The 13645-nt window shown below is 40.0% G+C and overlaps 1 protein-coding gene across 1 annotated transcript in view; it reads left to right on the forward strand.

The window, feature by feature from the left end:
* INSC (INSC spindle orientation adaptor protein) overlaps positions 1-13645 on the forward strand; it is a gene marked incomplete at its 3' end in the record, with an annotated part of 133736 nt that overhangs the window by 108928 nt on the left and 11163 nt on the right. Inside the window, exons 8-9 of the mRNA XM_081938319.1 lie at positions 1989-2160; positions 7368-7546. Coding sequence (XP_081794445.1) covers positions 1989-2160; positions 7368-7546 — 351 coding nt within the window. The remainder of the gene's footprint in view (positions 1-1988; positions 2161-7367; positions 7547-13645) is intronic.

Below are 13645 nucleotides of genomic sequence, written 5' to 3' on the forward strand. Positions count from 1 at the left end.
TTAAACTCTCTACAACAGGGGTGTTAAACTCAAGGTCCAGGGGCCAGATCTGGCCTGCAGAGTGCTTAGATCTGGCCCAGAGGGCCACCCTGGAAACAGCAAAGGACTGCCCTGCAGTGCCTCTGCCAGCAAAAATGGAGCTTGGGAGGGCCATGGGTGGCCCTTCCGAGCTCCTTTTTCACTGGCAGAGGTTTGCAGACACAGTTGCAGCAAAAAATGGAGCTTGGGAGCCCATTTTCACTGGCAGAGCACTTGGGTCACCACAGGTGTCCCCACCACGAGTGATGTCAGCCTGGCCATGCCCACTCCAGCCCCCCCCCCCCCAGGTCAGACACAATTCTGATGCAGCCCTCAATGAAATTGACTTTGACACTCTTGCTCCACAAGTATCTGAGCTACTAATGGTCAAAGCAAATTGACAGTAGATAAGAGCCAATGGAATTGAAGATGGGCTTAGAACTCTTGAGGGTGCACAGAAGCTCATGACTTATGAAGTGTTTGACCCTTTCCTCGGGCTCAGCCTACAGATACTTTTCTTATGATTAGAGAAATATAGATTGGTGATGACATCTTGTCCAAAAAAATGGAGATTGGGAACATAACTTTCATTTCCGAATAGTACACGCCAAACATTGTGTTCTATAAAATAAATAGTCCTGTGTTATATTTATCTTTGCTATAATCATAATTATTTCTAAGATAATAGCATTTATTTTTGTAAATGATAGCACTTTTCATAAAATGCTGTTATGGATAATAGAAAATCAAATATATTAATTTATATCCAGATAGGGATAGGTAAGTAATTTGGCATGGCTTATTAATGAATAATAAAAGTGAGAGCCAGAAAAGCTTTAAATAGATCACTTAAGGCATCAGCATTAAGTATTAACAAGAAGTGAAGACATTTGAACACTTGAACTGAATACTCTATGATGAACAACCCAATACATTTGATAACAAAAATGTGCTAATAAAAAATTGTGATAATAGATATTAGGTAGTAGGTAGTACTTTTTTGCTACCCCCAGAAGGAAAACAGCTCTCTGTAATTTAGTATTACGGAGAATACTGACTTCTTGGATATTTTATCTATTTAGCAAATTTATACAGTGTCTCATCTCACGAAATGTGATTTTTGCCCCTTATAAACTATGTAACAGTTCAGGACACATCAAGCAAAAATTAAAGCAGAAATAAAAAATAAAGATATGGGAGGCATGAAAATCTCCATGTTTTTCCCATAGAAGAAGAAGAATAGTCCCTTAACTTCATACAAATGATCCTTGCAGGCTCAAGGTTGATAGAAAAGCCACATTTTCAGGGTTTTCTGTAGGTGTGGCAGGTATGGGGCTAATCCCCACCTCAGTGGGGAATGATGTCCCAGAGGCTATGGGGCATAGAAGAAAAAGTTCATGTCCTGGATCCCATCAGATAGTACTGCTTAAGAGGCAGGACTTAAAGAATAACCCTTCTACTTGACCTGATGGGATGGGGAGATGAAATTGAGAAAAGGCAATCCCTTAAATAATCTAGTCCCAAACCACGTAAGATTTTAAACTTAAAACCAGTGCCTTGAATTGCACCCAGAATCGAACTGTCAGCCAATGCAGTTTGAGTAATGTGTGCTATTCTAGGAAACACATAATTCTCTGTACAGTTGCATTCTCACTACTGAAGCTTCTGGGTGCTCTTTAGGAGTAGCCACCTATGGAGTGCACTACGGTAAATCCAATCTGGAGATGACCAGGGCATGAATGACAGTGAGTAGATCCTCATGGTCCAAGAAGGATGCAGTGGGCACACAAAATGAAGCACTTCAAAGGCCCTCCTAGCCACTACTTGCTGCTCCTCAAGTAGGAATGACTAGCTTTGAAATAGGACTGCTACCTTCAACTCATAGATTATTCTTTATAACATTTGCTATCTCAAGGTTGCTTTGTCAACATATGCTCCATCATTTTCCCCCCACCACCTTCTCTCCTTAGGTTGATGGAATATTATGTTTGGCTGACATTCTTACAGATGGAATACATTCCCAAGCTACTCATGCTGAAGCAGCTGCAGTGATAGCTCAGATCACATCCTCTCAGCTCACTTTCACTCAGCATCTCAACAGCTTTCTGGAGAACATGGAAGAAATTGTCACCGCGCTTCTCAGTATGTATATCCATGAAAAGTTCATGTTTGAATGTTGTTAAGGTGCAGAAGGCTTTGGGAATATTTAGACTAATTACCACATGCTGTGCGCGATATGTTAATTGTGCCATCTTTCTTTCAACTCGTGTCATTTTTCTCGCCTTTTCATTTTTTCACTTTCCTATTCTGGGTCATCTGTAATTGAGTTTAAACATGCTTGAGATGTCTATCGTCTCATAGAAATAAAAAAAATAATAAATTAAAAAGAAAGCAGCAACAAGAAAAAAAACTTCAAAGGGTCTTTTGTTAGTTTTCTATGTTTTTGTTTTAGAGAGCCTGTCTCAATTGACATGCAGACTCTTAGCAAGAATATTTCTACTGATTAGGAGAATTTTCAAATATCCTAATCTCAGATTGCTTAGGAAAGGGGTGTTGTGGCTCGCCAGTGGCCAGCAGAGCTGGCAGCAGATTGAGACAATGAGGAGGTTGGGGAGGAACATGGGCCAGTCCTGGAGTCTGGGAAAGGCTCTGATGAGGGGTTTTTGTTGGAGGCAGAGAGGGAGCCAGAGCCATAGGCCAGCTGTCAGGCTGCCTTCAGAGTCAGACATCAGTGAGGCAGACGAACAGCTGGAGCCTGTTCCCAGTGTGCGCATGCGTAGAGTTGCCAGATGAAGGGAACAACTAAAGAGCGGGGATCAACTTGGGATTAAGGCCAGACAACGAATGGCCCCTCCCAGAGGAAATAAAAGAGGAGGAGTTTGCAGGAGACAATTTGTTTGCTAATTGGTTAGTGACTTTCCGAGACTCCTTGCCAGGTTCTGCAGATATCGGCCTGACAGCTCTCCAAGCCAGATAAGATGTGTGACTGTAAATCCTCCTTTGAAAGACTTTGCCACATGTGAATGGGCAGAATTCACTGTAAATTAATAAAAGGTACAAGGAATTTGTTTCATGCTCTTGGAAAGCCTCGGTCAGAACAAGGGATGAAGAACTGTTTTTAATCAAAGGCCTTATTTCACTGTTCCTTAACTTCTACTTTAACAGAATAACAGAGTTGTCTTGGAGGTCTTCTGGTCCAACTCCCTGCTCAAGCAGGAGACCTTATACCATTCCAGACAAGTGGCTGTCCAGTGAAGGCAAGCCCCTCCACTGGTTAATTGTTCTCACTATTAGGAAATTTCTCTTAAGTTCAAGGTTGTTTCTCTCCTTGACTTGATTCCGTCTATTGTTTCTTAGTTTGCCTTCTGGTGCTTTGGAAAATAGATTGACCCCCTCTTCTTTGTGGCAGCCCCTGCTATTATGTTGCTCCTAATCCTTCTTTTCACTAGACTATAAATACATAGTGTATCTTTTGCTGTGATACCTCTTTCTTAGAGATATCGGATTCAAAACGAAAGTGATATAATGCCCCCCTCCCTCCCTCCCTCCCTCCCTCCCTCCCTCCCTTCCTGTTCCACATACCCCCATATGTATTCCATATATAATAATATGGATAATATCTCCACCCATCCATATTTTTGGTTATCATATTTCTTGTATTCCTTTTTCATTGTTTATTTTATTGTACTATTACTTTACTTTTGTTTTCACTCCTTCCATTGTCTTCCCTTTTATTATTGTGAGCCATCTAGAGTAAAGCTACAGCTATAGATCAGTGATGGCTAAACTTTTTGGTGCCATGCTGAAACTATGCACACACACACACACACACACACACACACACACGCACACACACTGCAATGGGTGCATGTGAATTCTGTGTGCCCCCTACCCCCTGCATGCATGGGTAACACTCCCACATATGAGCCACCCCCTGCACATGTGCAAGCCACCCCATGCGTGCATGCGACCCCACACATGTGCCCCTCCCCCACGCATGTGCAGCAGAGACCTGAAAATCAATCGGCTGGTGGGAGGCATTCACGCTTGTGTGGCAGAACTGAGCTGGAGCGATGACTTGTGGGCCAACAGAGAGGGCTCTGTGTGCCACCTGTGGCACACATGCCATAAGTTCGCGGCTATAGACTATCATCTATATTTATTAAGAATGCTATGCTAAAAAGATCTGATCGATAGAAGCATTAGGGATAACCAAAGATAAGCTGATGGAAAGAACAGATGTTAGGTTTCAAGCTTTTACGAGATACGAAAGGAATAACATATTGCCAAGAGAAGTTTATACAAGATTTATTAAGAAAGTAATTAGAACATTAATGCTACAAATGGCAAGAGATATAAGTACTATTGCTGGAGGGATACAGGTTGATGCAATGAAAATGTATAATAAAAAATTAAGCTAAATGTAGTTTACTAGTAGCAGGGACGTGCGGTCAGGTGAGGCAGGGGAGGCAGAGCCTCACCGCTCTCATCATGAAAAGAAAAAAAAGGGAAAAGGCGCTGAGAAGCCTCAGGGAATGGGACCACGTGTGCAGGAGGGAGGTGCATGAGGCTCCTCTAGCCTCAGCCTCCCTCCTGCACACGTGGTCCCATTCCCCGCCTTCTGTCGGGTTCTGACGCCAGAGCTCATGGTTCCAGGGCGAATGCTCATGCGCGAGCGTCTCCCTTCCTCGCACTGAGCAACGGCAGGTTTATGGGAAGTTGCTCGCGAAAGCGGAAAGTGTGATGGACTTTTTGGACCGGCGGCTACCGTTTCCCTGCCAGCTCGCTCGCAAAAGGACCCTGGAAACTGAGTCATGGCCGGCGCCTTGTTAAGAATTGCGCTGCTGAAAGAGACAGAGAGAAAAAGCAGATGTATTTTTTTTAATAATTGTTATTTTGTGATATGATATTGAACGTAGTGCTTGGAAGGCCATGGCTGATTCCAAGAAAACTAAGCAGGGTCAGATTTGATTAATCTTTGGTAAGGATGGGGACCCAGGAAATCCCAGGCGGGGAATGGGACCACGTGTGCAGGAGGGGGACTGAGGCAGCCTCAGCCTCCTGCACAGGTGGTCCCATTCCCCGCCTTCCTGATGACGTCACCAGCCTCACCAACCATAAACCTCACCGCACGTCACTGACTAGTAGTATGTATAAAATGAAGTGACAATAGCTATAGTTAAATAATGATTAATAATGATAACAATACATATAGATATATTAGTTTGATAATATGAAATTTTATATAAACAGCACATGGAGATTATGAGAGGAGGTTTAAAAGCTTTATCTAGAATATGTTATAAAGATGTATTGCGATTGGATGATCTTAGGATGATTTAACCGAATGTTATTATATAGTCCTAGATTTTGAATATTATATATAAAAGGATGTAAAAACAATTATAGTCAATAATTGTGATATGCATGAATATAGGTGAATTTAAAATATGCGATTTGATATGAAATGCAGGTGGTGACTATGGAAGAGATGCCTAGAAATACTGTAACCAACTGACACACTTTCTACAATTTGTAATGGAAGATGGTTTATTTTTCTTTTTCTTTTTATGTTTGTTTGTCCTTGTTCAAAAACAAAAATGGTTTTTTTTAAAAAAAAGATCTGATCGATGTGGCAATCTAGGGCTTATCAATCAAGCTGAATCACCATTTATTTATGATAATAAAAACAGTTAATAAGTAATCCCAAAGGCTTTTACCTGAAATGTTTTACCTAAGGGGGGGGGAAACTCTTCAAAAATATAGAAATAATCAGGGAAGAAAATAATGTTGAAGTTGCTTAAGAGGTTCCACAATGCATCCCAACTGTTCATCTGTCTTTATATTTCATACTTGGAAACGAATCATGGTTTAAGCACCTGACTTACTATCATGTTGGAATATGAGGTTCTGCTATTAGAATTTTGATTAAGAAGTAGAGAGTTGTCTATTGTTAGCATTAAAGCATCTACTTTTGACATTCAGGTCCAGCTATACCTATGGATATTTAGACAGAAAAGACTGTAATAGGGTATCTTTCCTCTAATAAATCTCTGATTTCTCTATAATGTTTATAGTTAAGTAATTGAATTACTGTTCTTATTTATTTAATCCCAGAATCACAGACAAATCAAATTACTGGGTGAGTCAGATCTTAGTTAAAATAAATGTGTACATAAATTAAAAGACACTTAGATGGTTATAATAACAGCCCTGTCTGCAGCATTTTAAGAGGTCTTCATCAGGAAGGGAAAAGTTGTATAGCACAACTTTTCTTGTGAAAGAAGGACTAGGGGAGACATGATAGCAGTGTTCCAATATCTCAGGGGTTGCCACAAAGAAGAGGGAGTCAAACTATTCTCCAAGGCACCTGAGGGTAGAACAAGAAGCAATGGGTGGAAACTAATCAAGGAGAGAAGCAACTTAGAACTGAGGAGAAATTTCCTGACAGTTAGAACAATTAATCAGTGGAACAGCTTGCCTCCAGAAGTTGTGAATGCCCCAACACTGGAAGTCTTTAAGAAGATGTTGGATAGCCATTTGTCTGAAACGGTATAGGGTTTCCTGCCTAGGCAGGGGGTTGGACTAGAAGACCTCCAAGGTCCCTTCCAACTCTACTATTGTATTGTATTGTATTGTATTGTACAACTTTAGATTAAATATATAGCTGTAATGATAGCAAGATACTCTGTAAAATTACATACTCAATTAGTTTTATTTATCTATGCATACTGTTAACATTTTATCTAGCAACCAAATCTATATCTACAACCAGACTCTATGTTACAACCTCATTTGTATCATGCATTTTTATTTGAAATAAACAGATGTTCAAGGATCTTTCCTCCCATCTATAAAATGTTCTAAAACATGCAAACAAACAAAGTATGTAAGGAAATTAATCAAGGAGAGAACCAACTTAGACTAAGGAGAAATGTCCTGACAGAACAATTAATCAATGGAATGACTGGCCTCCAGAAATTGTGGGTCATTGGAGGCTTTTGGGAAGAGAATGGACAACCATTTTTCTGAAATGGTACAGGGTTTCCTGCTTGAGTGGGGTTTGGACAAGAAGACCTCCAAGCAGAGGTGGGTTGCCAATTTTCCTACTACCAGTTTAGGCACGTGCTTGCAGGCGCATGTGCGGGCGCTGCTTCTGCACATGTGCAGAAGCATCTGGGCGGGTGGGCCGAGATTCCCGCTGCCACTATTACCGGTTCACCCGGTCTGGGGTGACCCGGGAGCAACCCACCTCTGCCTCCAAGATTCCTTTTAACTTGGACTGTTATTCTGTTAAATAAATGGACTGGTTTTAATTTAATATTTTAATTGGGTTTTCTAATGTCTAGAACTGTGCCAAGAGGCTGCCTCTGGGGAAGTTTTCCTATTGGCTTCAGCTGCACTTGCCAATATTACATTTTTGGACTCAAAGGCCTGTGAGACGTTGCTTCAACTGGATGCGATGAAGATTCTTATTGCAGCTTGTTCTGACAAACAGAAAGTAGATAGTCCCTATTCTCGAGATCAGGTAAGCATATTTAATGTATGTCCAGAGAACTTAACACAAATGGCTGTTATAGTGGAAGAAAAAATGGATGTAAGAAAGAGTCCAGATTACCCCTGATCTTGGTGTAGCAAACTTTGGAGTTAATGGACAAAATCTTCTGAACAGGATATGGCCCCAAAATGTGAAATAACAGCTTCATTTTGCTGCCCTGTTCATTAACTAACCATTAAGATCAGTTTAGTGCTGATATCCTCAGAGTTTTGGAATTCTTTTTCATGTCTTTTTCTTCTTATTGTAGCATTTATTAATGTGGGGTAACATAACTTTGCTTATGATGATGTAATAGCTTTAGTAGCCATTCTGGAAATCTATTTAGAAGTAAGCACCTTTAAATAATGCCATGATGCTATTAGTTTGAAAGGTTATGGCCTAGGAAAGAAAATAAATCAACTTAAGAATAATTAAAATATCAGTTTTCATTCTCGTCATTTAATCGTCAAATATGGGTAGGAACTCATGTAAACTCTGTCCACAGTGGTACGACATAGAATAAAATATATGTATCCTTCTGTTCTGTGAGAAAGTGGAGGGTATATAGGATTTCTGATAGCTTTTATTGCGAACAATATTTTTAAATGGAAAGTGTTCTCTTTGATTGACCAAATCACCCCATTCAGAAAAATGGATGGACTGGCTATGCCAAACTCCAAATATACTGTAAATTAGGAATGATTAAAAAAGCAAGTAGATAGAAATGACATTTTTATCCAATGAGTCATCATACCAAAAATGGAAGAGGCAATAATTTAATTGAGATCAGAAGTTATTCAGTATTTCTTAAAAATAGTGCTGCTCCTCCAAAGATGATAAATTTAAATAAATTCATTTTTCTAAAAGAAAATATACTATTTTGGTTTTGCTCCTTTTGTTGCATCATCACTGGCTGTGTTAAAATATCCAAAAAATCATATTCATTTCAGGCAGCACTTTATAATGGTTAAATCAGATGGGTGGTTTAAATTCTCATTTTAGCAAAAAATGTTTGGATTTAAATTAATTTCACTTATATTTCTTTGCTTTTTCTTTCTAAACTGCTGTCCCTCTCATTTACCCATTTATGGTAGTGATTAAAACTTAAAGTATTAAAAACTCAAGCACTCTGTATCAGAACCTTGTTTTCTGTCACAATTCTATAAAGGATAATTCCAAATGCCAGCCAGAAGGAAAACCTACTAGATTTCTGAAAAACTGCTAATGTTTGATCTGTTAAAGAAAAGTAAAAAATCCATTATAACAGAAAGTTCCCTGGAAGTGCTATTTCATATGCCTGTCTTTTTATTGATCAGATTTACTTAGTAAACTGGCACAGGACCTAGTTACTTGCGGGATCGCATCCTCCCACATACATCCCTGCGGCCAATTCGCTCTCACAGGGAGGGGCTTCTCCAGGTGCTGTCCACTAGGCAATGCCAGCGGGCGGCGCCAAGGAGTAGGGCCTTCTCTGTGATGGGCCCAACCCTCTGGAATGACCTCCCCCCCGATATTAGAACCAACACGGACCTCTGCTCCTTCCGACAAAAATTGAAGACTCACCTGTCCTGATTAGCTGGCCTGGCATAATTATAACTGTTATAACTGTTACCTCCTGGAAATATATTTTTAACTGGTATTTCAAGGGTATTGTTTTAAATTTAATAGATTTTAGGGGTTTTAAAGCCATATTTATATTCTTGCTGTACAGTTCTTTTAATTCTTTTAACCTCCTCCATATTTATTTATTTATTCATCTGTTTATCTATTTAATGAATTTTACTGTGGATGATGTATTTGCTGTGTGGACTGTACACCGCCCCGAGTCCCTTTTGGGAGAGGGGGCGGTCTAGAAGTGCAAATAAATAAATAAATAAATAAATAATATAGGCAGAGGTTTGTCCTCCAAGCTTGCTGCTTGGCACCCAGATGTTTCATTGCAAAACTAGATGACATCTTCAGCAGGAGGGTTTGGGGGTGAAGTGATTTGTTCCTTTATATGGGTCCTGGGTGGCCAGTTGGTTTCATGACTGGTTGAATCACAGGGCTGATTGGATCACAAGACTGACTGAATCACAAAGCTGGTTAATTCACAAGACTGGTTGTGGTCTTGTGAGTTCTGACTGGTTGCTGTGAGGTGTGAAATTCAGCTAGTGTGGCCTGGAGTGCTCATCAATTGGGCGTTCCAATGGTCTGTTTCTTTATCAGTTCATACACTGGTTCTAAGTCATATAATCAACCAGCCTTGTGAATCAGTCATGTGATTCAATAGACCAGTCCAACCAATCACCCAGGACCTATATAAACAAACAAGACACTTCACCCCCCAAAACCCCACTGAAGATATTTTCTAGTTTGGCACAATGAAACATCCGGGAACCAAGCAGCAAGCTCGGGGGACAAACCTACAACTTGAGCTACAAACTTTCTATTTCTGATTCTGGTCCTATAAAAGAATCATTACATACCCTTTAATGTAATTTTTCATCCAAGTACTGATTAGGACAAGGATGGAGGTCCTTTGATATCAGTCAACTTGATAGTGGTGAGTTATTGTTCAAAGACATCTGAAGTTTGCAGGTTCCCCAACCTTGGATGAAGTCAAGTCAACTTATTTCTATGGGTCCTTCTTATACAGACCTGAAATTAGGACAATGCTTTGAATGAAGCCATTCTTTCAAGCTGCTTCTCAAGCAAGGTGTACCTCCTATTCCTAGTAAAATAAATAACAACACTCCTTTCCTGGCACCATTTTTTCCACCTCTTATAACCAATCCATTACCCAAGAGAACTAGATCAGGAAACCCTTTCTTTTTATTGAAACTGTCAGCTGAGGCTTTAATATAACCTGAAGTGCTGGGTCACAATCATGTTGCTTCTTCATATTACTTCTACTTAGTAACATGGATAGTATCACTTCTGCTCAGTCAGTTGAATTGCAGTAGGGTTGGAAACAAATACATTCTATTTCATATGCTAAATCATGTTGTGAATTCCTGGATAATGGTGTGTGTGTGAGAGAGGGGGGGAGAGGGGGAGGGAGGGAGAGAGTGGAAGAGAGAGGGAGGGAGGGAGAGATTGAAGGAGAGAATATGGTTCTGGGCTTTCCCTGTGTTGGGATGCCTTAGAGGTACAACCTCCATAAACATCTTTATTCATATAAGAGTCAGCATCTTTATTAACAATCCCTTACTTATCTCAGCTCTTAATCAATATATGGCATTTGGAGACTTAAGAACTTGAATTGTATCCAGAAATAATACTCTTTTTTTGTTTTGTTTAGTTTTGCAAATGTCACTGCATGGCTGAAGTTCTTTTTTTTCTTTTCTCTTGAATGCTTTGCATAATAATATATCCTGGCATGTGTGACAGTCATTTACAAAGTGACTGGCCTTACATTTAAAGAACAAATTCAGGAGCAGAGTAAGAAATGAGGTAATCAGTTTGTCTCTGTTAACAAAACTGAAGATGATGAATTGTGTAATTAAATTTCTCAAAAATACTTAAGAAATTAAAAAGTGGCACACTAGTTCATAATGGATATAAAAATAAATGCAGGAAAGAGTTTGGAAGCTTGGCTTTTACAAACCCTAGCAATGTAGAATCAACCTTTTTATCCTAATTAGTGTGGTATATCAATTGGTCCCTTGTTTGTATCTTTAGATACAATCAACTGTTTTGTTTACAAACACATAAGACACTTCCAAACATAAGAATGGGTTCTTCCTTCGTTCACATTTTCATCTACATGAATGCATATATGCAGTTTCCCAGAGGACTCTTCAAGGAATAATTAAGTAGAGTCTGATTGTTTTACCCTTAGGTATCTTTAGCGATCTTGGAGAAGACTATTGACAGCCCCTTGGACTGCAAGGAGATAAAATATCAGTCAATCATAAAGGAGATCAACCCAGGGGTGGGCTTCAAAAATTTCAACAATGGATTCTTTGCTGGGTTGCTGGGTGGGCGTGGCCATGGTGGGTGTGGCCTAGTCAGCTTCCTGCACCATGGGGTGTGTGTGTGGTGGGGCGTTTTCGCCTTCCCCAAGCTCCAGAGGCTTTCCTTGAGCCTCTGGGAGGGTGAAAACTGCTTCTCCCAGGTTTTGGAGATCCTCCGGAAGCCGGAAATGGGCCCACTTCCAGCCTTCCGGAACTTCCAGGAGGCTCATTTTTCCCTCTCCCTGAGCCTCCACGTGGGCCTTGCATTTTACGCACATCTAAAATGGATTGCGTGTAGACTCCTGGAAGGGGTGGGGCGGGGCAGGCGGGGATAGCCAGGGGTGGGATTTGAAGATTCTCCAAACCAGCCATAATGTTAGCTATGGGTTCTCCCAAACCCGGACGAACTCATAACAGCCCACTCTTGGATCAACCATGACTGTTCTTTGGAAGGACAGATGCTGAAGCTGAAACTCAAATGAGAAACCACCAAATGAGAAAAGAAAAGATTGGAAAAGACCCTGATGTTGAGAAAGATGGAGGCAAAAGTAAAAGGGGCTGGCAAAGGATGAGGTGGTTAGATAGGGTCATTGAAGCAGTGAGCATGAGTTTGGGCAGACTCAGAGACAGGGGAGGACAGGGGAGTCTAATGTACTATGGTCCATGGGGTTGCAAAGAGTTGGACATGATTTCACAACAACAATCTTTAGTGAAGTCATGTTTTCCCTATCTTTATTTGATGTGGGGAAAGATCATTAAGCAAATAAATGATTTTTTTTCCTCCTTAAAAAGAAAGCTTTGTCTTTCTCAGATAAATCTAATGCCAGGACAGGTTTTGCCTTTGTCGTGTACGAATTTCCCTTCTCTTAATTTCTACCACTCACACAGCATTTGCAAAGTTCAAGAGGAGCAGTAGAGGAAGGGGGAATTCCCCTCTCCCTGCTTTGTTGACAGAATCCATTGCATCGATAAAAGCAGTTAATTGAATGCCTCCCTCTCTAATGGAACTATGGCAGCAAAGTTCAGCTATTTCTAGATGCAAATAATGATCTCTCATAGTCTTTGGTAACCAAGCCACGACAATGCAAAACTCTACCATCAAATGGAATAAAAGACACCGCAGCAAAAAAAAAAAGAATGTGTTTCATAGCATATCTAGATCATCATAAACAAATATTGACACTTTCATGTTTATGTACTTTGCCATCTAATGAAATGATGCTATAAACTGATTTTTTTCTACTCGTGTCAGCAATCATAATAAAAGTGCACAAAAACTATTTTCTTACAAATATTAATTAATTAATATAATACTTTGCAGTGTATATTGCTGACAACCAGAAAACTAGGATAGTTCTTTAAAAATGAGATTGTAATGATAAAAGAAAATTCCATTACTTTTTCAATTTTCAAATGCTTTTCTCAATTGTTTTCTGCTTTTCTCATTTATCTGTCACAAAGAGACCCTAAATATCATCATTTTCAATTCTGCTCAGTTGTTATTTCCCACACTTAAGTCTTTTTCTTCAGTTTTCTGCAGGTGTACTTCTTTGGGGAAAAAAAAAACACATTTTTTTCTCATTTTCAAATGCTTTTCTGATATCTCTTCCCTCTCTTGTACTTCTTATATCCCTCCTCTATTTCTGCTCTTTTTCTTAACTTTCTCCCATAGATGCCGAGGTCCTCTGTTCCGGCGGGAACAGAGGTTTAACCCTATTGGTCGAAGGGTCTGACAGCCCCCTATAAAGGGCTGCTGTTAGACTCAACCTTCGCTGGATTGTTCTCTCTTGTTGTACTCAATAAAGAGCTGTTGTTACTGTTAAGCCTGTGTGTGCCTATCCATTACCCAATCTAACAAAATCACTGCAAGCCTCTGTCTTCTTGCTGCTAAGGACGTGTTTTTCTTTTATTCTGGGCATTAAAACTTATAATATGGTTGCTCAGAGACCTGGTTACTAAAAGCTTAGACTTCTGCTTATCGTTCACTAAAATTATTCTTGTAGACCTATTGTATTGTCTTTGCTCAATTGTTTCTCAGAAAAGCCCAACCCCAAATGAAACAGAACATTTCCAGAGTGCAAAGAGTAGATTAATCAAAAGCTTTTGAATGTACTGTGACTGACGAACCCCCCCTCCCCATGATCCTTAAGCA

This window comes from Natrix helvetica, assembly GCF_964273705.1.
Source record: "Natrix helvetica genome assembly, chromosome: 1".
Classification (NCBI taxonomy): domain Eukaryota; kingdom Metazoa; phylum Chordata; class Lepidosauria; order Squamata; family Natricidae; genus Natrix; species Natrix helvetica.